Source organism: Acipenser ruthenus, chromosome 20, assembly GCF_902713425.1.
Source record: "Acipenser ruthenus chromosome 20, fAciRut3.2 maternal haplotype, whole genome shotgun sequence".
In the NCBI taxonomy this organism is placed as follows: Eukaryota; Metazoa; Chordata; class Actinopteri; order Acipenseriformes; family Acipenseridae; genus Acipenser; species Acipenser ruthenus.
In genome coordinates, this window is record NC_081208.1 from 20,349,358 (window position 1) to 20,376,350 (window position 26,993).

The 26,993-nt window shown below is 37.0% G+C and overlaps 2 protein-coding genes across 3 annotated transcripts in view; one reads left to right on the top strand and one right to left on the bottom strand.

Moving 5' to 3' along the window:
• LOC117425093 (transcription initiation factor TFIID subunit 4-like) overlaps positions 1–2,267 on the top strand; it is a 72,074-nt gene extending 69,807 nt beyond the window's left edge. For both annotated transcript variants that reach the window (XM_034041761.3, XM_034041762.3), the window contains one exon: positions 872–2,267. In XM_034041761.3, the coding sequence (XP_033897652.3) occupies positions 872–1,039 (168 nt within the window). In that variant the 3' untranslated portion in view covers positions 1,040–2,267. The remainder of the gene's footprint in view (positions 1–871) is intronic.
• A 979-nt stretch (positions 2,268–3,246) lies between these two features.
• LOC117425543 (BTB/POZ domain-containing protein kctd15-like) overlaps positions 3,247–26,993 on the bottom strand; it is a 30,496-nt gene continuing 6,749 nt past the window's right edge. The window contains exons 3-5 of the mRNA XM_034042532.3: positions 21,454–21,598; positions 14,490–14,795; positions 3,247–8,403 (exon numbers count right to left, since the gene is read on the bottom strand). Of these exons, the coding sequence (XP_033898423.1) occupies positions 8,245–8,403; positions 14,490–14,795; positions 21,454–21,598 (610 nt within the window). The 3' untranslated portion in view covers positions 3,247–8,244. The remainder of the gene's footprint in view (positions 8,404–14,489; positions 14,796–21,453; positions 21,599–26,993) is intronic.

Consider the following 26,993-nt stretch of genomic DNA (forward strand, 5'->3'; position numbering starts at 1 on the left):
TATTTTAAACTTTTAGCATAATGTGTTAACAGCAATCTGTGTAATTGAATATAAACGTAGGTGGCATATAATTTATAATGCTTAACACTTTTTTTTTCTGTTGAGGTTTGAACTGAAAACTGGTGGAATCAATTTAAATTTGTAAATCATTCTCTGATCTTTATATAGCTAAATCTCCCCTGCCTCTATACTCCATTGGCAACAAATGTTTCAAATTAAAAAGGAAAAAAAAAATCTTGTCTGCTCAGTTTAAAACCAGTATGGTTTTATTTAAAAAAAAAAAAAAAAAAGTTAAAGTTGAATGGCCTTATATGCATTTTATTCCTACGGTGACCTCCAAATCATTGCGGCCGGAGGGTTGTGTCCCAAAATCAATGTCCAGGTATTGTGATAGACTAGGGGGCACTGTGCATTAGGAGGGACCGTCATGTATGAAAAGTTAAACCCAGGTTCTTTCTACTCTGTGGTACTGGTGCTTGGAAAAATAATCAAATATTAAAATACACTGCTTAAAATGTATTTGTTGGAAAAAATGTCCATGTATGTATTTGTTCTTAAGAGGAATTGATAAACCACTGTATCAAAAACATATCAACCTGTTCAGAAATTAGATCTGAAATAAATAACTTCATTCTACTATGTACAGGTGAATGTTTGTCCTTTCTGTAATTTGATGGGATACTGTGTTCATTATGTATGTGCTGGAATGTGGTGAATTATACTTTTTGTTTTCCAGCCAGTTCAATATGAAAGAATACAGTTTGAAGGAATATCTGAGCACACACTTTTTTTTGGGAACTTGGATGTTCAATAAATCGTGGCACCTCTCTCAAGTTGTCCTGCCTTTTAAAATGTCTCTCCTTGCTCACAGGTTTCAGGCAGTTCAAGTGGGTCTCCGTCTGGGTCAGCTGCATCTTCATCCCGACAGTACTCAAGGCAGAGGATCACTCGAGTAAACCTCAGGGACTTTATCTTCTATATGGAAGAGGAACGAGAAACAAGCCACTCTCTCCTGCTCTACAGGGCTCTGCTGAAATAGAGCAAAATGCTTTCTTGTTCTTCCATGCTTTTTTTTAGGGTCTCCTGTTTTTTTGTTTTTTTTCTTGCAATGTGCCTTTGATTTAGGCTTTATTGCTATGTCTGTTGTAACCAATGCTTTTACAATTTTTAGATTCTGTAATTCTCAACACTTGTAGCTCGAAAAAGGGTGCAAAAGGTTCTCGTTTGGTGTGCACATGATTTTACCCTTTTGAACCCAAACAATACATTTACTTAGAGAACAGCTGTAACATACTATATCATAGCCTGTTTGTGCCCCGGACTGGATTTTAGTGGGCTTTTTTTTTAGATCCACTGAATTTTACTTGAATGCGTTTGCTTTAAAAAGTAAAATAATTTACTAAATCATATGATCAGGCACTGTTGCATAATGTGGGAGCAAAAAGCAACACAAATCCTCAATAATACATTTTAAAATAATTTTTCTAATGTTCGTATCAATTTTTTATCCACTGAATAAGTCAGTTTTCGTTGCACCCTTTTGCATGGCTTTTTGGAGCTTCTTGCTTCTGTGCAGCTGCTGTCTGTTCTTAAATGTCCCGTTTTGTAATTTTATTTGTTTAACGGCTGGCTGTTCCAGGTGATTTTTTCGAAAGAAAAATGTATCGAAGGGTTTTTAAAGCATCATACTTCAGTTTTAAATGTGTTATATTAAAAAAATAAAATAAAAAAAAAATTAAAAAATCGCTGTGTTACTCGAATCACCTGTCTTGTTTTAAGCATAAAGCAGTATTGTCTGTAACTGTTGAAGGGAAACTTGTTTTATAATTATTTATATTTTCCTTTTATACAACTTTTATGCTTGCCACTTTTTGAGGCAACAGTTTTATCTCGGCAAAGTCTCATAGCAAAAAACAAACAAACAAAAAAAAGCACAAATAGAATAATTGTATCCAATGGTTTAAAACAATTCTTTTAATAATTATTTGTATTGTTTCTGATACATAAGCAGAGGGGCATTTCTACTACTTCTGCTTTTTAGCCAAAAGATTATTGGGAAGGAATTACTGAATTAAATGGATGGAAATCATGTTTTAATGTATCAATAATTTGTACATATTGTTTACAAAGACCATGTGTTTATTAGAATTACGTTATTTTTGGTAAACTCTGTACATATTATGAAATTTTCCCGTGTGTGTGAAAAGCATACTTCTGTATTTGTACCTATTTTGTAAAGGAATAAAGAAACTGTTTACTAAACTAAACCTGTATTCATTAAGACCTTGAAGCTTCTTGATATCATGCAGTGCATTTAGAATATTGTAAATATACTGTTACCGTTATACTAAAGTTAGACAGATGTGTTGAATCACCACCCCCCATGTGGTTCTTCACTTCTGTCCATTAGATGGTGTTTATATTAAGGCACATCCATTCATATCATTTGCAGAAGGATTTCACACTTCATCTATGTGAGTTAGTGAATTACCTGTTTGTTAGTCATGTAGATCTATGTAGTTGATCTTAAGAGCGTTTCATATGGATACTGCTGAAATTTAAAACAGCACTATGCTGGTTTCACAGACACCAAGTAATCTCTCTCCGTGGACCTGCCCAATGTATACCAAGGTTATAAAAGCTAATACTACAGCCTGTGTGAGAATCTAGAGTAGTTTTCATTAGAACAGGACAATATAGACATCTGAATAGTAATCATTATTGATGATTATGCAACGTACACAGCTGCACAATCGCCTTAGACCCGCTTGGTTTGAGGCCTGCTGGATGAGGCAGTAACCCCCCCCCCATATCGGAGAGCACTAAGGGGAGCTACAGGGGCGAAGGAGAAGGTGATTCCATGCAAATGAATCAAACACAATAGAGGGGTAAGTTGGCTGTCCATTTACGTTGCTCTCATGGGACAGAATTTGATGATGATATGTGAAGGGATAGTCCTTCCTGTCAAACCTAGGTTTTAAACTTTGTTTTCTGTCTTTTAAAGCCAGAGAAAGGACTAGTTTTAATGAGTTGTGGCGTTCGTAAATCTTTGTTCTTGTTCTAACAGTCTGATAAACTAAACTTATTCCATCCGTCCATTTTCTTTGTGAATTATATTTAGTTTATTATGGAAGCCAGGCCAAAGTTATTTTTCAATCAACAAATTAGGGCACAAGAAAATGGCAGGTTGATCATTTTTTTACTGCGCCATGTTTAGTATTTTCCATGTAAATAAAACACACAACATTTACAGAATGGTAGTTTTATTTCGGTGAATTTCAGGAAATCTAAAGCTTTGGCTAATACATGCATTTTGGGGTAATTCAGCATTTTTCCTAAACAAACTAGACAATCAAACTGACATCTTATGTATTAAGTATTATTAAGCACTATAAGGATAAATTAACTTAATTGACCCAGGACATATGAGGAGGTTTTATTTACTGATTAGCTGACAGTGTGTAAAATGCCAAATTGTTTAATTCAGTACAAACCATTGGATCTGGAGTTAGGGTTAAGGTAGGGTTACTAAGTAGATTTCTGTAGAGGCACAGTTATGTTTGGATTCACCAAATACAGGATTTTGTGAATGGCTTAATGTGAGAATTTTGTTACATGTTGGTGACTTTCCAGCATGTTTCAAAGGAGCAATATATAAGAAGTATGTGTATATATGTATTATATATATTCCAATTTCTAATGATGAGTATAGTGAGGATTTCAACTTCTATTGGTGGAATTGTGCTCACGTAGACCTGCAGTGAACCAATTAATTCATCCCAAAGAATAATATGAGATCACGAATTTCAGGATATATCCAATTGTGATCCTTTAAAATTCAACTGCTGAAGGAAGGATTGTTTTATTATATCATTACTATTCATGGTTTTGACACAATATGCCATGTAAATAAATACAGGTTTATTATACAAAAAAAAAAAAACTGTCACTAAAAGCATGGTGGTAGGGAGCATTCTCTGTACCAAACATGACCAATTAAAACTTCTTTACCCTTTGAAATACTCGCTGTTTATTCCAATACTAATATCTTCTGTGTAAGCGTTTCATAAAAGTTTCTTTTAAATTACTTTGTGAAGGTCAGACATGGCCTATTGTGTTGTGCTCTGGGCTTGCTGCTCCACCCTAGGGCTGCGTGCCTGTGTGGTGCGGGGGAGGTGGCACTACCAGGAACACCTCCAACAGACAACATCAAACTAAAACATGACCGCTTCACTCCCACAAATCCTCTGGCTTGTTTTGTTTCATTATTGGTCATCCATCAAAAAAAACTTCAAAAAGGGAGTGCGGTGGTGTGTTTTTTTTTTTTTTAAACCAGCGCCATTCCGTTGCTTTATTAACTAAAACATGCAAATAAAACCAAACACTATACTTTAAATGAACATGCACTTTAATACTAAACCTGTTTTTAAATAAAATACATTTCCAGTGGAAACTGTCCACAGAAGTATATCTTTTTTATATTAAAAAAAACAAACAAAACAAAAAAAAACAATATGTACACATATTGCTTGCAAATTTTAATTGCTGGTAACATTTACAGGAAACTGTATATAGAACTAGAGACTCTTGGCTTTTAAATAGTTTTGTCCTCATTTTCCTTTTATTTATATGAAGAGTATACTTTAACCTAGAGTCCTTTTACATTTCAATATATAAATAACTATACAAGTCACTAGTCTTCAGACTAAATAGTTGCACGCATCCTGGGAGCTGTATTTTGATCATTTTGATGTACACTGATTAGCAGAAATACGGCCTTCATTAAGTCCTGTAGGCTAAGGAAATGCATGAATACACATATACTTGACAGCTGATAAAACATTTTTTACAATTATGCAACTCTACAGGTATTTTACAAAACAAAATGTAAAAACTGCATGTGAAGGGAGGGCGCTTCTGAACTTGCGACTGAACTTCTAAAGGCTAAAACTGGCCACTTTTTTTGTAGTTTACTCAAAATTGGCTTTCAGGAAGAGAACAGCCACATTCAGAGATATAGAGGTTTAAAAATATGAAATGCATTTTAAGTCTTTCTCTGTGTCATAGACAAAATGGTCATTTGATACTAATAATTTTATTACAATTATATATAATTTTTTTGTTTGTTTTTGTTTTTTGGGGGGGGGGGGGGTAGGTTGAATTGATCAGCCTATGCCCTGATAAGCCACAACTGGATTTTATTAGAGAATTTTACATTACTGGAGAACCCCCTTGAGTTGAATCAACCAATTATTTTAAATCAAAACTGTTTTCATGTTTCTCAGATTTACATTTTTATTTTCCTTTGTTCTCACTTATATATCACTGGACTCGAAACAAGAAATTGCTGATAGTTTATACTCAAACTGGGAGTAAGTGACAAGCTTTTGGGGCCATTTTTTTAATGCAAAGATGTGAATCTAAAAGTAGAAATCATAAAAAAGTCACCTATATGTAAAGCTGTTTAAAATAAAATACTGTTTTAAAAAAACAACCTTCTATCATCTTACTTTAAATGCAAAACTAACATGTAAGATCTCAAAACTTCTATGTACAATATCTTGGTTGGCCAGATATGAATAAATATTAAAAGTCAAAGCGTATGCCTATGGGTACTAGGATATTATTTCAAATGGCCTAAAAGCTACTTTTCATAGACATTGTTTTATATTTTGTCAGTTACGGAAAAAAACAAAACAGTTTTCATTAGAAACATTTTCTTTTATAATTTATTGTTAAGGATTATTGTTGCTTCTTTTTGGCACCCAAATTACTCAACGGTGCCTGATTCATTTTACTTTTTAAAACAAACTCATTCAAGTGAATGATATGCAACATCCTTTACAATAATAACATCTTTACAATAATAAAAATAAGACTCGGATACTGGGGAAACTAGATCTCCTTTCAAACCCCAGGCCTCCTGAGAAACGCATCACTGAACACAATCGTCTACATTCAGTAACACGGGGAGGGAAACTCTTCATACCAGTGCGATTCACAGGCTGCTTGCATCCTGCTTTCAGTGCATCTTTAAATACTAGATCATCAAAGGCTCTTCCAGATTTTACAAAAGCTAATGGACGGTTTTTAACCTAAAACATGGCCGGCTAAAGCATAGAAGCAAGTTCTGTCTCCCTATTACTACTATTTATTTTACATGTATTTTTTTTTTTTTAATAAAGGTACATTTCCAGGTAATTTTTTCATGAAATCTAAAACAATTGGCCATTTAATAAATGATTTACCTACTAATCCAGTTGAGTGTAAAACTATAAGAAACGGGCTCCCGAGTGGCGCATCCAGTAAAGGCGCTCCTCGCAGGATGTGCCCTATAGCCTGGAGATCGCTGGTTCGAATCCAGGCTATGTCACAGCTGACCGTGACCGAGAGTTCCTAGGGGGCGGCGCACAATTGGCTGAGCGCTGCCCGGGTAGGGAGGGCTTAGGTCGGCAGGGGAATCCACGGCTCACCGCGCATCAGCGACCCCTGTGGCCGATAGGGCGCCTGTGGTTCTGCAGTGGAGCTGCCAGATCTGTGTTGTCCTCCGGCACTATAGGTCTGGTAGCATTGCTGTGGATCTGCAGTGCGAAAAATGACGGCTTGGAAGGAGCACGTTTCGGAGGACGCGTGTTTCAGCCTCCGTTTCCTGAGTCGGCGGGGGGGGGGGTTGCGAGCGGTGAGCCGGGGATACAGATAATAATTGGGCATGCTAAATTGGGGTGAAAACCGGGGTAAAAATAATTGGCGACGACTAAATTTAAAAAAAAAAAAAAAAAATTAAAAAAAAAAAAACTATAAGAAACTCAGAAGACAAATGCCTGAACTGTGTTATAACTAAGGTTTCTGTTTTTCGTTTTTTATTAATATCATTTTTCAGTGCTTATTTTTAAGCTATTTTCTAGTTTTATGTATATTGTTTTTTTCAGAGCTTTGGCTTTTTATATACTATATAAAACTATTGTTTTCGGTTAGTTCCCAAAATGCTTAGGCGTTTTGTTTTTCTGTCACAATATGTATAGTAACCCGACAGTACTTGCACACTTAATTTGTACCTTCTTTCCTTCGCTGTCTTCAAAGCAGGAAGGAGGGACATTGCCCAACTGAACTGGGAATGGTAGTTTTGTTTTTGTTTTTTTAGGTTTTCTTTTTCTTTAAATGGAAAAGGGGTGAAGTCAACGTGAATTGAGTAACCATTTCCAGTGTTTTCACGGTGTTTATTGGGGATACACTGATTACATTTTTTTCTATTGGTTGTTTTTATCGTTTATCAGTCAAAACCAAAAATCAATAGCCCTAGGTTATAACGTAACATTGGACTCAAGCAGACTGACATTTTGGCTAATACTTTCATAATAAAAATTGATGAAGGCATTAGTCGATTTGTACTTGTTTCTTACAGTTTTTGATGTGATATTTATGTAACAATGGATTTTATAACACCATACAGCTGTACTGCTACAGCCTTGATTGTATTATACTTTCAGAACTGTGTAAATGCATCTCTGCAGTCAGATTGGCTTTGCAGTACAGGTTAAATAATTCCACACCTGTCGCTAAACAGATGCTTTTGCCTTTCAGACAAAATGAGAACAACCTTGGGAAATCCTTCATATGGAAAGTCAGAACAAGATGAGCAAAAAAATAACAAAAATATTATTATTTAAACTCCCAAAAATCAAGAATTTAAATGCATATGTCTTTTTTTTTTTTTTACAGCACAGGACGGTTCAAAAGTCACTTGACTTCATGGGGGGGGGGGGGGGGGGGATTAAAGTTCCTCGGACATCCTGGAGGCAGAACATAACTGATAAAAAGAAAACACAAATTGGACCGACACTCAGGATCATACAAAACGAGCGACTAGGGGAGAGGTTCCATCAGCTGAGATTTCTTCTTGCTGTTGGGCTATTGTGTGCATTGCCATAGAAGCAGGTCACCATTTTGAAAAGATGAACTGATGTTTTTGTCTTCAGTGTCCTTTTGTCTTGTTTGTTTTTTTAATTATTATTATTATTATTTTTTTAGTCCAACATTGTCCCAGTACAGTATGGTACTTTGTTCCAACACTGCAACTTTTTAAATTACATTCCCTTAATGCAGTGTGTGCTGCTGAGCAGTACAGTTCGTGGCTTTTTTTAATTTTTTTTTTTATTCTGTTTAATAGCCGGCAACAAAAAAAAAAAAAGTCTTTGTTAACACTGTTGCCTGCCTGTAGTGTTTTGCACTTTCTTCAGTGGCTCTTCAGTCCAGGGGCTCCTGTTTTATTCTGATGGTGTTGGCTGTAGGTTGTGACTTCCTGTCTTCGCGACAGAGCACGTATTCACTGAACTGCGAGGAATCCACACCACCGCCGCACGAGGCAACCGCATTGAAACCCTTCTGGAATAACCTCTCAAGCACCTGCAAGACAGGAAACAGGGTAAAAAAAAAAAAACATTAGCAGAAGGCCTTGCACATCGGTTCCTTCTGTTATTATAACCAGTTTCTCCCAGTACGGTTTCCAATACATAAACCTGAAGCAGAAAGCATCTTCACAAATATAATAAAAAATATATATATATTAAAAAATCTCATACTTCTGTGCCAGGGGGATCAAAAGCTTAAAAAACCGAAAGCTTTATAATAATCCAGTGAGGATTAAAGTAATTGTATGCAAAACAATCCAAAACAAATTCTTAACATTCAAAGTTGTTTACATATCCTGTATTTCAGTAGGATTCAGAAGACACAAAAGGTTATTTTCAGCAGGAATTCAAGGTAACCTTTTTAAATATGCTCAAACATAGTCAGAAAGGCAAAATATTCAAGTGACTTATTAAACATATGAAACACCCAGGACCCAGGAGTGCTGACACAAAATACATGAGGATTAATCGCACATATCATGAGGCAATAAAGAGATAATAAAAAAAGAATCCAGAGGACATTAAGTGATATCGTCGCACTATTTAATTAAAGGTTTTCTAAGTGACAGATTTGTTCCATGATAACCTGATTTTCATTCCTAACCCCTCCTCATTTGCATACCAGCATGTGAAAAAGGAGACGTATATCACTGCAAAATTCCATGACAGTACCACAAGAAACTTCCAGCCAATGTTACAAAACTGAGATACAAACAACATAAAAGTGTAGCTAACAAAACTGACTGAACACATGTCTGTTAATGGGAGAAGAAGCCATTGAATGGGTGGGAACAATTTCACCCTTCAGGTGAAATGGCAGAGAAAGTGCAACACGGTGTAAGCAGGGCCGGCAAACAGAGATTTCTTTACTCCAGTGTAGTACCAGGTGTTTTAAAACAGAAATGCAGGTTTACTATAACATGTACTTCTTTCAAAACTGCACCTTTGAGACCTAAATAACGAACAGAAGCACAACAGGATTTATGGAATTATTTTGTTACATTCAAACACTTTCAGAGTGCCTTCTTGAATAATAACGATGGTTGTATGTTTGTTCACTGAAAGGGTGTTTTTCTAGTTTGGGGGAAAAAAAACAAACACACTAGTTATTTAAACACAATAAACATTTTAAAAATAAGCCCTGATGCTGAAATGCATCATGATATTGAATCGCACAGGAATACATGGTTACAGCTTCTCGCTATTGTTAACTCAATACGTCTTAAAAAGTTAAAAATATCCGAAGCCCAGTTTTAGCAATGTAGAGTTTAATCACATTCATTGCTTTCATTGAATGAGCGGGTCCCTGCTGCTTAGCTTAGCACACAATCGATAGAAGTGTAAGATGAAGCACTACACTTTTGTTTATGCAGTTAGTTACACATTCATAAGATCTGTGACATGCGGCACTGGCTTATTTACATCTTTGTAAACGGCAACAGGCTACAGAGGTATTTGTCTTTTAACTGTTGACAAAGTATTGATTGTGACATACTGGGTTCAAGCAGAAACATTAAAGAACAGTTTCAAATTTTATCTTTTTTGTCTTCTTACCTTATGATGTTTGTAATTGTTCTGAGTGGTTCTTATTGAATCACTCAAATTATTATTATTATTATTATTATTATTATTATTATCATTATTATTATTATTATTATCTTTGTTAATGTGACTATGAGTTAATCAACTGATCTTCAGTTTTAGTTGGCTGCTGAAGATACATGTAACATAGACTAGATCAACTAGACTGGATCATCAAAGTAAGAGCCAGTCAAGTGATCTGCCACTTTTGTTTTTCTGGCAATATGCTGCAGTACACTAGATAGAGCTGGTGCTTGCCAATTACAAAGATCTAGCCTACGTTACACATGTCTATGGTAGGCAATTAGAACCGAAGAACAGCTCATGAAACATGTCAGCCTATAGTGGAAGCAAAATACCTCAACACAGACTTATCAAAAACAACACAATATTTGAGTAACTGTAATATGAATTACTCCTTACAGCATAAAACCCCCTGAAAATGTTCTTTGAAGACACTTACACTTTAGACTCTGACACTGCATTGCATCGGTAATCTGATTGTTACTCATCATTCATAATAACAAGGTAGCGAGCATGCTCAGTGACCCCGGAGAAGCGTTCATAAAGAAATCATTTGTGTTTGAATGTATTGTGACTCTCCCACATCTATCTTAACTACTTCATGCAGGGGTTAGCCAGGGCATCTGTACCTGTGCTAGTCATTGAGAAAGCCAACACCTTAACCCTGCCTTCTGCCTTTCAAACTAAGGATGGGCAGGGTGGGGCTCCAACAACACAGCAAAATAGGCAGAACGGGCAGAGGTTTGGCACCAACTGTTCACCACACTCATAGCAGACCCCAACTGCTATATAGAAGGCACATTCTATGAATTGATTGACAGAAATGGCAACTGACAAAATCTTGTGTGAATAGTGATCTTTTAACTGATTAAAAACACTTTGTTTTTGAGATGATATCCGATTATTTTATCTCACCAGCAGGAGAAGTTTCTTATAAACATAGACCCACGGAGCTTTACACAAAGCTAAAAAAAACAATGTCCATTTAATCTTACCTAATATTACTGTCACTTTCATAGGTTTCCTGTATAACAGAAGCACACATTATGGTGAACATGTATTCTTTTTTTAATGGAATTAAAAAAAAAATTTAAAGTTATTAATGAAGAAAATGTACAGATTACTCCTTTAAGATATTTCATTGCTATGCTTCAGAATTTAGTGGCGTTGAAAACACATCATGTGATTGTCTTTTTTAATGTAAATTATGAGATGAATGAAGTGATCAATATTAGGTACAACTTACTGGAACTACTTTGTTAGCGCTATGTATTTTAACTTGTGAGCTAAAAACTTTTTTTTTCAAAGTTTTCATTTATTTAATAAGAATCTAGAACAAACTTTCTTTTTTCATGACAGTCTTTGAGACTGAAAGCTCATTAGCACTTTGTGACACACAGACTCTCTATAGCCATGAATGCAGACCAGCCCTGTTCTTTTGCATAGTGGTTAAGACGCAGGTTCGAGACCAGCTTCCATCTACCCAGTTACATTTGGGTTATTTTTCAAGAATGAAACTGATACAGAGCAGTGTGGCTTTCATTAGATACAATGTTAAGGAATTATCTGTTCTGGGTGGAGCACACTTTCATTTCAAACAAATTACCATGCTCTGCTGGGTCAATGAGCTGGTCTTTCAATCTGCACTAAAGGTTTCACTTGTACTGTTGAAGCGCTTTCTGATTTCCACATTATGCATTCGTCATAGTTCTTTTAAAAAATATATATAACTAAAAGTAACAGTATTTTTTCACATAAAATGGAATCTGTTTCCACATTTCGTTACCTGTATGAGAAAAGGAATCATTACAGTTACAAGTTACTGAAAAATGTAATCAGATTACAGTAATGTGTTACATGTAATTGATTATTCCCCCTAACAGACTGCCTGAATGTAGAATTTCTTTCTCCTAGTATAGTACCAGATTTATTTTTTTTTTCTTTCAAAACTGCTCAGGCAAGACCTGCATATATACAGACCTATTGAAGGGCATGATTTTTGTAATTATTAAATTTGTTAAAAAAAAAAAAACCTTTTGGAAAAAGACTTACCCTATCAATCTAATGTCTTCCAGAGAGGGGGTTTGCTTTAAAAGTGAACAAATATTAAAAATTAAAAATTAAAAAAAGGCCTAATAATTGAAGCTATTGTAAGTAAGAAACTTCTCTTAGATTCCAAAGAGAGAGGGTTATCCAGGTGCTTCATAGTCAAACACAATTTCTAAAATGTTTTCTTAACAGATGTGGCCAATTAATTATATTGCAAAGCTATTCAAAATCTCTATTCATAACAAAGGGAGAAGTATAAACTAGTTTAGGATGTTTGAAAAATTCTAAGTAAGGTATTAAAAAATGCAATACATGCATTTAAACTGCTTTAGGCTGTCTCATATTGAAGCCTTTTTAAAAAGTGCAGCTATATGCATAAATTATGCATGTAAATTTTTTTCTTTTCTCCACACAACACGGAGAAGGCTTATTTTGTTCATTATCCGATTACAGGAACACTCCACCAGACTCTTACAGGCCCTGCTGCTTTGCACTCACTGGGAGAGCTTATAACTCATCACAGCTCCAGATCAGGCAAGGTAGCACCTAGACTCCAGCTTCTATAGCACAGCACCACATGCTGTCTCTCTCCCACACCTTAAACAGGGAAAGCAACACCAAGGGCTAGATTTTGAAGCGAGTGCAAAGTTTGCCCACCTTTTTTTTTCCTTAACAAAATTCTAAAACATAAATCATATGAGTTCTTTCCATTGATACAAACACAGGCAGATTTAAATACGGGTGATGAACGTTAGTAATGTGAACTCATATTCTAATATGTCTTTCATGTGTAATTAGCTGCAAACCAAAGTATAAACTGTACCATATCACTTTATCAAATTACCCACTAAAGAAAAGAGAGAAACATTCTGCTTCATGAACAAATACAGACATGGTCGTTTTTGCCAGTGAACTTATTTCAAGCAGTGCTTGTTTGAATATCTCCCAGTGTTACTAAATACAGCTGTCATTCAAATCATTAAAAGAAGGGGGGTAGCATCTCTAACAGTGTGTGTGAGTTTCTATAGTGTCTGTTTAGTTTTTGTATTTAAACATAAGTAAGTTTGGGGGGCTCCCGAGTGGAGTGCAGGATGCCAGTTCAGGTCCAGGCTATTCCACTGCCGGCCGTGGATGGGAGTTCCCAGGGGGTGGCGCACAATTGGTCGAGCGCCGCCCCTGGGGTGGGGAGGGCTTAGGTCGGCCAGGGTGTCCTCGGCTCACCACGCACCAGCAACCCCTGTGGACCGGCCAGGCAGGCCTGCAGAGTGAAAAGAAGCAGACGGCTGACAATACATGTTTTGGAGGACGCATGTGCTCGTCTTCGTCTCTCCCGAGTCAGTGCGGGGGTTGCAGTGGTGAGCCAGGCTTAAAACTGGCATTTTAAATTGGGGAGAAAATGGGGTAAAAAAACAATTGGTGATTGTTTGGTACTAATTTCATATCCAAACGGCCTCTGTATTTGAATAAACACCTGTGTCAAAACCTAAAATACATTAGAAAAAGAAAGAATACAGAACTAAAATGTGCATTTCATATTATTTGGAATGATCAGAGACTACAAACCAGTAAGCGACTTATCATTTAGTCATGAACCAGTTGTTTTAGTTTTTTAATCTGCTGGTTATCCAGAGCCAAATAACTCTTCTTTGTTCTCAACTTTTGTTAATGAGCCTTGTCACCCTAATCTTTTACAGTACCAAAATCACCTCAGGGATTTATAGTTCGGGGGGGGGGAAGTGAGAGGCCTTTACACTGAATTAACTGTCATCTGATTGAACCGGTTACCATATCATACCAGCCAGCAAACCCTAGTGCCGGAGGGCTCAATTCTGGCTCCTCAAGGTCTGTAGCCCTCCTGGTCTTTGTTCTACCTGTAACCTAAATTACTGAGTTAGACCAATTTATCCTTGCAGCTCTTAATCACATAATGATCGAATTATTCCCAGATTGTGCACCCCTGCCCAATAGCAGAACCTGCAGTAAAAAAGAGACAGGGGTAGCTATTTTAATAATCTTAAAACAGTGGCAAATCTGAATTTTTCTGACACTGGTGATTTATTGACCCACCACATACAATAAAAATACAGTGAAATGAGGTCATATGAAAAAAAATCAAGTTAATATATTTTATGGTGGCGGTGGATCTGCCAGTGTTAAGATCATTAAAATAGACCCTATGGCTCTAAAAGAATACTGCAAGTTTTGAGATATGCATTAAATCCTTCTACATCCTTGTATCGTGCTGGCATAGTTCTTGCTTTATACTACAGTCCTCCCTCTTTGCTTAATACTAGCATGATCCTTGAGTTTATATTGGCATGGGAAGGGAAGCAGCACACAATATGATGAAAAGCATCCAGTTCCTGCTAATATAAAGCAATAAACCTGGCAGTCTAAAGCTTCTTTGTGAGTATGAAACCCAATTACCTGCACAGAATTCAATCTGCAGTACCCATTCAATGGAAACCGGATCACATGAGTGGGGTCCTGATTCCAGCCGGCGTTTACGGAATTGCACATGACATCACCCGTCTCGGGGAAGATCTCCTCGATGAGCACCTTCTCCCCGCTCAGCGCGATCCTCTCGCCCAGGTCGGGGCTCACCCGCACCACCAGACAGTCGCAAGGCTGGGAGTACTTGCGCTGCTCCTTCTCCTGCTTCCAGCGCTCCAGCTCCTTGATCATGGGGGCCAGCTGGTAGTACCGTGCCTCCTCGTACAGGAGACTGAAATCCTGAAACAAGCAGAGAGGCCCAATAACGTTACACTCCTGACGAGGAATTTCCTCATAAGCAATAAGAAAACTTGTTCATCATAACAAAGGTAGAAATCTGATGTTAGCACTCTGGGAGTCTAGTAGTTTAGAGTATAAACATTTCATTTAGAATTGTGTCTAAATGTTTAATCATTATCAGAAATGTGCATGTGAAATGTTTACCGTAGTGTGGTAAGCGGTAGGTAATTCAATATGTGAACGTAACAATATCCAGAAGGTTTCATTTGACTTTATGAAGCAAAATTAGTTAATTCTATAGGGTAATGCAAAACGTTTTGGCCATAGCTGTAGGCGTTTCCATTATATCCATGTTGCCACAGGTGTTTGAAATGATTCCATACAATTGACCCTGTGACTTGCAGCAGCACATATAGCTTTGTATAAACTCTATTTAAATGTCTTCATCTCTTTGATTTCATTTCTGCTGCAGATTTTTCTTTTGTGTGTATATTTGTTTTCTCTTTGTAAATATTCCAATCAAGAAACTTCTTTGAATTATACAAACCATTTTCAGCTGGACATACACATTTTATTATTAATAATAGTATATTATTATAACCCCTGCTGTGAAAAACAAGAAAAAATTTGCAACTGGTGAATATATTTATCATACTGAATACGGTTCTCCCCCAGCCCAGCGACACACAATACACAATATCTTAAACAGATCTTAGAATATTTAACATCACTGTGTCTGTGTGTGAAGGTTTTTTTTTTTCCCTTCTGCTGCTGACAAAATGCATACAGGGACGTTCCCCTCCAGGGTCATTTCAAAGTGTAGCTCCTCATCATTCACAAGTCTGAGGCGAGGGATAGATATGTTTTTAACAGGGGTCTGTCTCCCAGGCAGTTTAGTCATCATGAGCCCAGCAGAAAACAACACTGTAATCCTAACCACTGAAGTGAGGAAGAAAAAAGACAGTTTAAGCACTGGTGTGTTGTGGCTTTAGAACAGTAGCTGTCAAAACACTGGTACACTGGTACACTGGCAAGTAGAACCATCAGCAGACCATAAGACTACAAGGAATGGCAACACGGTGAATTTGGAACAACTACTGAACCGTGCTCCGGAGCCACTGTCTGGCACTGATGTGGTGTCGTAGTAAAGGAAGCTCTCTACCACCGGCACGCAGTATAAAACCATGTAATTGTCATTGGGCTTGAAGATCCTTTGGTGATGGTTCAATAGTTTTAAAATGACAGACTGATTTGTTAAGGCAGGAAAGCGGTTTGAAAAATAACATACATATCTCAATCCATAGCTGTAATTACAAGACCTGTCAGGATAATGAAAAAGCGGATCACTATGACCTAAGTCCCCTGTGTGCAAATGTAAAAAATGTGATATTGCAATACGGACATACAGGAAGGCATATCCGTATATCCCCAAAATCTTTTGGTTAAGAATGCGTCCCCATGTTTTACCACAATAGGATAGATGTATGTAAAGTTTCCAATGTGATGCCTCCACATTTCCCTAGATCTGTATACTCTATTATTCTATTTCCAGAAACATTGCAGTTCTCTAGATAAAACTCTGAGGTCTGACATATTTATGTGTGTATGTGCCCTGGCTGTAAGGCCATGATAAAAAAAAAAAAAAAAAATGTTTGTATAGTGCCACCCACACACCCATGCCAAATGTCTGCCTGCATGTTAGCATATAGCATATCTTTTTCTCATGTTTTTACTACAATCAAAAAAACATCATGACTGTACAGACAGTTTCTCTTAATTTTCAATACAAACCCGAAACAAAAAACTAACACAAGAAAACTATCAATGTCAATGCCAGGTTACGACATCAATTAACATAATCGCACAATTTCCCTGTAAATTAAGTTTGTGATCCAATCACGGTTGATAAAGGGATACATTGTTACTGTGTTTGATACAACCTCCAAAATTCACTATAAATAAACTATATTAAGTGCTGGTAACTTGGTTTAATTGGTGTCAGAAGACAGTCGCTTAAAAGTCTTGATATGTGTGAAAGTGACTCTAATAACTAATTACCGGTAGTGCTTTGTGGATGTCTCTTTACCTCAGACCACCGCAGAAACACATTAATAAACTTGTCTCTGCCCCTTTTTTAAAACTAATCTGTGAAATGGATAATTTCACTTGGGACGGTAATACTAGCTGAATAAGGTCTGAACTCAAAGTGCAATCAAGGAAGATAGTCTGATAACACAGAGACGTGGTCCACTGTATATACTGTATTACGTTGTGATACAAAGCATCATCAGCTACAGCAGGAGCTACACAGCATGACAGTTTTACATTTTATTTCATAAGAATTTGTCACAGAACCTCAGTACTGCCCATGCAAGAAAATAAATGCTTGTCGAGAAGTCTAGTAGGGGATAATTACAGTCTATGCACTTGTATATGACCTCTACACAAGATGAAGGGTGCGTCTAATTCAGTAAGTGTGTCTCCCGGTAATTAGCCTCACAGTCAGAACTGGGATGGGAATCTTAGTGACCCCAGTCAACCCCGCTGTGGCTGTATCTGTTGGGTATGAAGATTGACCCTGTCCCTGACTTGAGTACTGAACTTCTCAAACACATCTCACAGTATCAGTTTACAATTCGAAGTAGTATCTCTGGTTTGCCACTTAATAGAAGCGTGCATGTTTTAGCTGCATATCACATACTGTACTGTTAGAATCAGAACACATAAATATCACCTTAATCCTACAGTGGTATATTTGCAGTTTCCCCATGCTTTTACTAAGTTTATACTGGGTTGGAATAAAGTTGCTTATGGTATATCCACTCATGCAGTTGCTTATCTAGCCAATGTAGAATCATGAAATGTGGCCCTGTTCTGTTGAGTCAAATATGTGCATATTGCATGGTTAACTACAGAATACAAAATGTACACTTTAAAAAGACAACCACATTTCATTTCAACTACACTGGCTAGATGGTAAAAGCTTTTACTAAGGGATCGATGTGATAAACTTAGAGCATTTTTAGAGCATTTTACAGCACTGAGGAATCTCCATGGATTGCATCAAATCCCTAAAATAAGTGGTTGATGCATTCTTGGTGGGTTCCCTGGTACTGTAACTAACTTAACCTGTCCTTGTCGCTCATAACATTCACACAGGATTAGTCTAATTTCCATTCTATGTGCATCCAAAGCCATACAATTTCTCACAATAACTTTTTTTTTGTTTGTTTATTTAGCAGACGCCTTTATCCAAGGCGACTTACAGAGACTAGAAAAAAGAAAATGATGCAACTTTTGTGCTGCAGCAAAGACAATTGCAAACCATTCTTTTATTCAAATAGCTGAGCTTTCACCTTTTGAATAGCAGGCAATGTGTACGGTATTGCATTGTGCCTTTAAAACTTGTCTGACTCATGTTCTAGAACATTTATTGGCATGTTGGTAAAATAAGCAGCAAATTAACACAATGAAAATGAATTATTACTGCATACTACTGATAAATCTAATGGAGTGCTGTCTGTATCTGTTTTAAAGGCTTGTTCATGAGTGAGGTTTTCTTTGTTTTTGACGTGGGTTTAACAAAACATCCAGAGAGAAATAGCTGTGAGCAGTGAAAAGTAACACCTTGAGGGATTGAACTGCTGATTTTCTGAAGAAGCCCGTCTGCTCCAGTCTGCCTCACATTATTTGCATGTTTTTCAAGTGAGCAAGGATTGAAATGCTAGTGCAACAGTATACATTAGATTTCATGGATTTTGTTTAAAAAAAAAAAAAAAAGTCAACTGTTTTTCTTACAAAGAATTGCAGCACACTAAATACAGATACGGGGGGGTTGGGTGGAGCAGCTTGCTAATTCATCAGCTTCTCAGGCCTTTTACCTTTGGAGGCCTGGGCTTGGCTGTGTCAAACAGGGGTTGCCACCTGTCCCTGTTTTGCCTGGATCGTCACGGTTTTGATAAAGATGTCCCAGGATTTTAATATGCCTTCCCAGGACACTAAAAGATCACATTTTTAATCTTATGCTTCCACATGCATGTAGATTACTACAGCGACACCACAATTAGGGTGGCCATCTGGCTCCAGATTTACCGGACGCTTTGAGACAGAACGGATTTTCAAAATTCCCCTTAAACTGAAAGTAATTGATGTGTAAATTAGCTACACCTTTGCTGAGATTAATCCTGTGGCGGAATTGCTGTGCGTAGCAAACAAGTCACACTGATCAGCTGCTTCCCATCAGATCTATAATGATTAGCTATGGATGAGTAGACGAGAAACTGCTTTTGGGAGAGTATTTGCATATTATTGGCGTTTGAATATCGACGAACAGAAAATAAATATCGACTAAGTGGCTGCAAAAAATAAATACATAATAATAATGCAAATACCCTAACCACAATGCCAGCACGTTGAGCACAGGTTAGATAAAGATGCAACATTCCTGCAATAGAACCAAAATATTCATTGGTTGTCAGTCCTAGAGTAGTAATATTATGAATGCTACCCTGTGGATGTATATAGGATTTATAAAGAGGGTTTAAACGTTTAACAGCCCCTCCTGTTTGGATGTCTAGGTTGTTTGTACCTCAGAAGTGGCAACCCTACCACAATGCGATACAATTACCAGTATCTGCTTGACAAAGGCCTAGGACTGACTAACAGGCAAGGGGCGTTGAGGTTCTAGGCTGTTGATTCATCCATTGTAAAAGCATCCTCTACACAGATCTACGACTTTACTGAACAGCACCAACATCGTATCTTTAAGCTTTAGGTTACTGTTGCTGTTGTGGACCTCCAAATGTCAAAGGTAGTACTGTCCTTTATTTTTTAAATATATTTTAAAAGCGTTAAGAAGTTTGCTTTTTTTTTTCTTGTTGAGCACAAATGAGTTTAAAAGCTAACATAATAATTCCACAAATCTTAGCCATCTTGCACTTCCATTAGCTGCATATATCTAAAATCTGCAGATATCTGTTAACACTTTAGGTTAAAGGAAGCTCTCAGATTTTATGCCTCATTCTTGGGTTATTTGTTTGCACTTGTAGTTCCTGGGTCAAAGCACGTTACTGGCTGAAAGCATGTCTGTCAACAGGAGAAGCAGCTGATTGGTTATTGACAGGAAAGAAGCCAGTGAAGGGGCTTCCACTCTCCAGTTGAAATGACATAGGAAGTACAAGACACTCAAAAAGCATGGCTTCCAAACAACCTAGTGTATTACCAGTTATCACGTTTTGAAATAAAAATGTAAAAAACTGCTCATTTCAGAACAATAAAGTGTATGAATGAGCATGGCAGAGACATTTCATGGAACTATTTTGCTAGCAACTATTACTTTCAGATTAGGATTTCTGGTTAGTTTGGTTCGGGTTTCATTGATGAGCATCAGTGCTGAAGAAACTGTAAGATTTCTATTGGAGTTTAAAGAAAGAAAAATGGGTAGTTATATTAACAATTAGTAAGACTAGGTTAGAGATATCCCAGGAGCCTCTTGTAAACGTGTCACAATTACTGGGCCTAAAAGTAAAATACTCCAGGAAAATCCTGAGGAAAGATTGATCAGTTGATACACAGAAGAGCTGCTGATGTGTTCCGTTCGTCTGTAGATACTGAATCCAATCACAGTGGAGGAATCAATAACCTGCATTCAGTTTAGTAGTGGGGTATGCTTGCAGAGTTGTGAGAGGAAGTTCTGTAGCCAGCACCATTGTTCACTGCCTTTCACAAGCACCGAAAAATAAAAACAGAAATAAATATCTAGCTACTCTTAATAATCACATCTATTTTGGGTGGTTCCGGATTAATTAAACCTTCCAAATCCAATTTTGTAGTTAAATAAAGTCCCCTTTTTTTAAAGTGTTTTGTCTGTTGTGTTTTTATTTATATCCAATAACTGCTCGTGCGCACCAAATAACAGGGCACAGATGTGTGTAGGCAAACAGGTGTATGACATCTATATAACACAACCACTCAAACCGTGCTGTTTATTTTAGTGTATGCATATTGCTACACTGTGTGCTGGAGCCATTGTTGTCGAAGCGCTCAGTTTTTTGGCCTCCACCAATATTTACCCACATTCATTTTAGATGTATTTAATACCCTGCCTCCTTGTCATATAGCCCCCTCTCCAGTTTTCACCAAAATCCAATTTGGGACCCCAAGGGTGTTGACAAGAGCAGACTCAGTGTAGACAGAGTGAGAGAGAGAGAAAGAGATAAACAATTTCAGCACAACATTTCACCTCAAAGGCCTTATTTAGAAAACACTTGTCCTGGAAAACAATGGCTTCAGGCCTTCAGGCCTGTACATTACCTGAAGACGAACCACCATGCGCAATATTTCTACCTTTTTTATGGCTGCTGAATTATACTGTTTTTGCTGCTTTTCTAGGAAAGTGTTTTAACTTTACATTTTTTGTATTATGTTTGGGATGGCTCTTCATAGTGACAGTATCAGTACAGTCTGTGACAGTCTGTTTATCCTCTCTCTCAACTCTAAATTAATTTCCTCTGCGACAGGTAACAGGAAAGCCTGCATACAGAAAGCTTGTAATCTGGTGGGGCACTATTACCTGTAACACAGGGAGTGCATAGTATAGCTTTGACTCATTCAATAGTTTTGCACTCAGTTTCCTTTAGCACTTTGAAAGCACCCTTACCCTGAAGTCGTCTGGGAGAAGCAGCTTACACGTCCTGAGGAAGCTGAGAATGAACCGAAATATTTCCCCGTCTCGATCGATGAAGTAGTGCTGTTTCAAACTGTCCAGCACGATGGGTTCAGTCCCGTTAAACAGACGGCTTATTCTGGAAGATAAATAAAAAAAAAAACGGATTTTAAGGTGAAAACCTTTGGCTCAGTCCATTGTGGAGTCTGTTAGCTAAATCCTTATTAATCCAGCAACTAGCAGAGCTATCACTAAACATACAGGGAGAAACCATAAAGAGGAGAAATCTACACTGAATTAAAGGTGTGACTCTTTATAAGAATTAAAATGCCTAGCACACGCGCCACATTAATGTCCTGGCTGGCTCCTACATTGACATCATTTGTCTCAACCTGTCTTTACCTGTCTTTGAGCTTGTCTAGAGATCCCTATGTGCAGTGTCTTAGTGATGATTATTTAAAATTATTTTCCCATAACACAAAGTAGCCACTTTAATTCAAATGCATTCCTGCATTAAGCATTCGTGGAATTTCATTTTCACAATTTTGCTTGCCTTTCTGAATATTATAAGAATCCTGCTAGCATGAGTTTGGATCCAGTTTTAATACAATTTTTATTTATTTTTTGAATGAATGCCTTTTGAATCAGAAGGTGTCCTTAAGTAACTCTCAAAAAAGGACATTTGAAATGAATAAAACATGTGCAGTAATGTCCACAAGGCCTAACAATGTTTTTATTTTGAGTCCCATTTTACTCCACTTAACACATGGTGACTCTCATACAAAAAGTTTAACGCATACTTATTTACAGACTGTATTATAAAAAACTGTTTAGTATAAAGAAATATAATAGTTTTATGCACACAAACTGTATTGCATTTTATTCCATGAATATTCTTTAATATGGATTCAAATGCACATATTTACCAAAAAAAAAAAAATCATTTCCCACCCACAGTAATTTCAGTGGTTACCAAAGTTAAACTATAACACCTGCTTCCTTAAAAGTTTATTTTACAACAACTGTTGCTAAGGGGCAAGACCAATGATATCATAACAGGCTGATGTCATCCAATTCAAAAATAGCAGTCCAATGACTGGCTCATTCAAACTGATTAGACAATATATTAGTTTCCAATTTTATACTGTAACTTAAATGACTTTGTAAATAATCTATATCCAAGCATCTGTTTTAATTTTATTTAATCAGCCAGCCTTTTTCCATATATCGAGTATAACTGCCATTTTGGTATTTATCTGAAAAACCATGGGAAGCATTTACAATGTAGATCATTCTAAATGCTGTATTACAGCATGGCTTAGAAACAAATGATCATAGTTAGGGTTATCTTACTAAACTTTATAAATTCACCATCAAATTTGAACGGGCAATGTATTTTTCAGCATGTGAGAGGATGACTTTTTCTTTCTTTCTTTCTTTCTTTCTTTCTTTCTTTCTTTCTGGAAATCGATGCAAAATGCTTTATAAAAAACCAATAACCATCCGACTGCTAGCCTGAGGTAATGCTCCTTTGCATTCTTCTAGCTAAAAATGCACTATTTCCCTGCAGGCATTTTGTGTTTTTCATCCTGATTTGTAAAGCAATTAAAAATGCATGTGCCCTTTTTTTATACTCACACAAGTGTAGAATACTGTAGCTTTGCACGTAAAGATGTTCAGGATGTTATTTTACTGTTTGTTGTGACAAACCGACGAAGAAGAAAACTTGACCCGCTACATTCCATGGACCTGCAGCTGTAGACGCTATTATAAAAGAGGGATCATCCTCTCTCTCTCTCTCTATATATATACCTCCCTTTAATCAGAAAACAGCTAAGGATTTCAAAGAAGTCTGGAAGGCAGTGCCTGAGTGGTTAGAGCTGAGAGTTAGGTTGTTTTTATCATAGTCACTTATGGGAATATTCAATTGTTGAAAATACTCTACAGCGGTGCAAAATGCATTATTTCCTTTGTGTTTATATATATCATCTACATTTTCATAACATCTCGTTTCTGTCCTGTTTAGTATCTTATTGCGTGTGTTCTCTATCATTATCTACTGTTGTTTCTGAGTAGATCATTACATTGCTGTAAAACCACCACTTCGGAAACAGCTTTTAGACATTGAAAAAGGACATTTATCACTGGAATAGTTAGTAAGTGTGGTTAATAATGATCTAATCACTAGCAACAATAGAGAACGATAGGAAACACGCATAATATAAATTATAGAAGTCAACATGATATAAAGTATCCTATTAACATAAGGGGAATAATGCTTTTAGCAGGGCTGTATTTTTGTATTGAATCTATGTACACATAATAAGATTATAAGCAGGTAAGAAATGATACATTATGAAAATGTACTGTAGATGGATTAACATTCCCATCAAAGCAGTATTGGCACTGTCACAATATATCTATGTATTCCGGAATAGATAACCATCTCCTCTTCAAATACATTTAATAGATTTATGAGCCGTATGCAACTGCAGAAATATCACCCATTTACTACCAAAGCATAACATTGTCAATAGGATGTTGGATCACCATGGACAGCTCGGACAGCGTTGATATCACATGCCAAAGGTGTTTAAATTGTTCTGGAGGGCTCCTTGACCAGTCCTCAATGACTACTGCCTGCCTCCATTTCCCTCAGGGGAGTTGGGGTGTGGAAATTGGCAGCATATTTTCTCCGTTAGAGATCCAATTTGCATGAAATGAATTAACATAAAAGTGCCGCCTACGTACTTGCAAATATTGCAGGTATTTGCCTAACCCCATAACATATCTTTTCTGATGGACGTATTGTAGCATTAGGTTAAGAGTTGGGGAGTTGAAGCCTTTTTAAAAAAAAAAAATTCTAATATCCTTTCTGTTTGTAATGGCTTCTGTGCACACATTCTCTTTGTGTTCAGAACAAAAGAACATGTTTGAATGATAATTGTGAGCTGTTTTGAATTCTAGCCCTCATGGTGTCGGAAGAATGAAAAAGTAGGTCTCAGCCATGACCTATATACACGGTATGCTGAATAACTTCTTGTAACAGATACACACAAAGGGTTTCATCAGATTCAGGCTAGCTCTTCCCAGGTGACGTAACTTCCAGTATCCTAACCAATCACAAAACAGATGCTCCAAAAACAGGTCAGAATGTGTTCTAAGGAATGTCCACACCAGGTTTCATCACACTTGCATAATGTGACATAAACACATGAGCTGTCAAGAACAAATACGTTTGACAGGACTAAAATTTTTAATGACTTTGGTGAAAAATGATTCTAGTCAAAATGATTGTCATTAAGTTTTATTTTGTATTTCTAAATTGAGCATTATTGAATGTTTTAAAGTACATAGGTCTCAAATATGCAGTTTTTAAAGAAACAAATGTATTTTTATTTTAAAATAGACATAGTACTATTAGTTATTAGTTTGTTTGCCTTTCCTTCCGTTATTGCTTTACTTCCTTGGTCATGTCACACCAGCATTGTCTTCTGGGTCAAAGCATATTGCTGACGGAAAGCATGTCAGTCAAAAGGAAGCATTTGATTGGTTATTGACAGGAAAGAAACCAACGAAGGGGATGGATACAATTTAATCCTCCAAGTAGAATGACCCAAGAAGTGCAAGACAGTCAAAAAACATGGCTTGCAAACATAACAGTGCCGGATATCATGTTTGAAAATGAAAACATTTTTTTAAGTTTCTTTAAAATCTGCACATTTGAGACCAATTTAATGAACTGTTGTGCAAGGTGGAGAACATTTGGAACGACAATTATTTTAAAGTTATAGATGAGGCAATTTCTTAAAGGGCATCAGAGGCAATTTCTTAAAGGGTTCCGTTTATGGCCCTCCCACGTCACACTGCAGGTATGTGCTTCTGACATCGCACAGACACCTATTTGCATCAGTTCTCGCCTACAGAAACTGACAGGGAGACGCAAGCAGGTAACAACTATTGCTACTCTGCTACACTGCAATCTGCCACTCCTTGAAAGGATGGGCTCCTTTCACAAGCTCTGCTCCTTTAGTCAATTTTGTGAACTTACCTTTAGCTCTACATTTTATTATTGAGTGCAACCTCACTATAAGGCCAGTCAACGGAGCAACAAAATGTGGCCTTAAATGGGAGATGGTGTTAGTACAGAATGTTTTGAACAACTTAACCATATTTCTAGATGTTATTTATTTAAGTTTTCTTTTATGCAAATAGATATAAATGAAATGTGCAAATTAGTTCCATCATGTTGCATCTCATTTTTAAGGAAGAAAATAGGTTATATTTCATAACGTTGATCTTATTAGAGAGATGATTGAACAGACTTGGGACTGAAGATGGTTGCCTTAATACTGAATACAGGGGTGGCCTTTGAAATAGACATTACTTTACATTGACATTAAAAAAAACTGGTTCAGTCAGGAAATGGTAGAATATTTATTAAAACAGAGTAGACAACACTGCTACATTATGTATGTTTTACACTACATTCTTTAGCCTTTGGCCTTGCCTTTCGTATCCCTGTCCATTAAATCACAGCTAAGTGGAGAGGCTGTAGGGAAGCCATGGGCAGGCGGGCAAGATAGCTGCCCTTGTCTGTTAGACAAAGCCAAAAAGCAGGTGAAGGCTGAAGACGTGCACAGCGGGGACGAAATGGATTGAGGTAAGATATAAAACCTTTCCTTGCTGATCATTGGACGTATTTTTCAACGAAGGACAAATAAGATACTAGCTATTCCATTCACGATTTGATCTGATATTGAAGGCACCTAAAATATGTATGATGTTTACGTAAATGGATCTAAGGTTAAAGTGAGTTCCCTGCCAGAACCATCGCTTTGCTTGATTTCTTTTTTTACATATAAACATTCCATGCCCCTTTGAAAAATTGTATGTGCCATTCATAGTTGACAGCTTTTTTTTTGTTTTGTTTACACTTTTGCCCAAATAAGATGTACAGTAATGTTTGTGAATAGCTGTAAGGGACTTTGTTATTTATAATTACTTTAGAATTACTTTTATAGATGTTGATCCACCTTTATCTCACTGACTCCCTTGGCAGACGTTCGGTGCCTTCTTCTCACTGATAAGAAGCAACTCATTAGCGTAATGGGGGAGTTGAGTGTACTCAGTATTTTTTTTTCCCCAGAAGCAAACCCCTCACTCCTTCCCAGAGGAATACAAACTAATGCTGTACCCAGCAGAGTCAATCCTATCCAAGGCCTTGCTGCTGTTTGGAAATGTATTTTATAAGTAAAGCACAGCCGTGCTGGTGGGCAACATGCAAGCTTCCCCTCACAGCACTGTAAGCGAAAGAGTTCTCCTCTGTCCTGACCTGAACATGGCCATTCCATCCTGGGCCTCTCCTGAGCAGAACTGTGGGTTTGTGGGAAACAAGCGCTGGGGAATAGGCTGAGCTCGTTTGTGATACTCGGACAGAATAATAGAAACACCTGAAGCACACACACTTTTATTCTGCTTCTTTTGTTAATCAAAATGACATAAAATCTGCATCTCGCTGTTGCAAGTCAGTC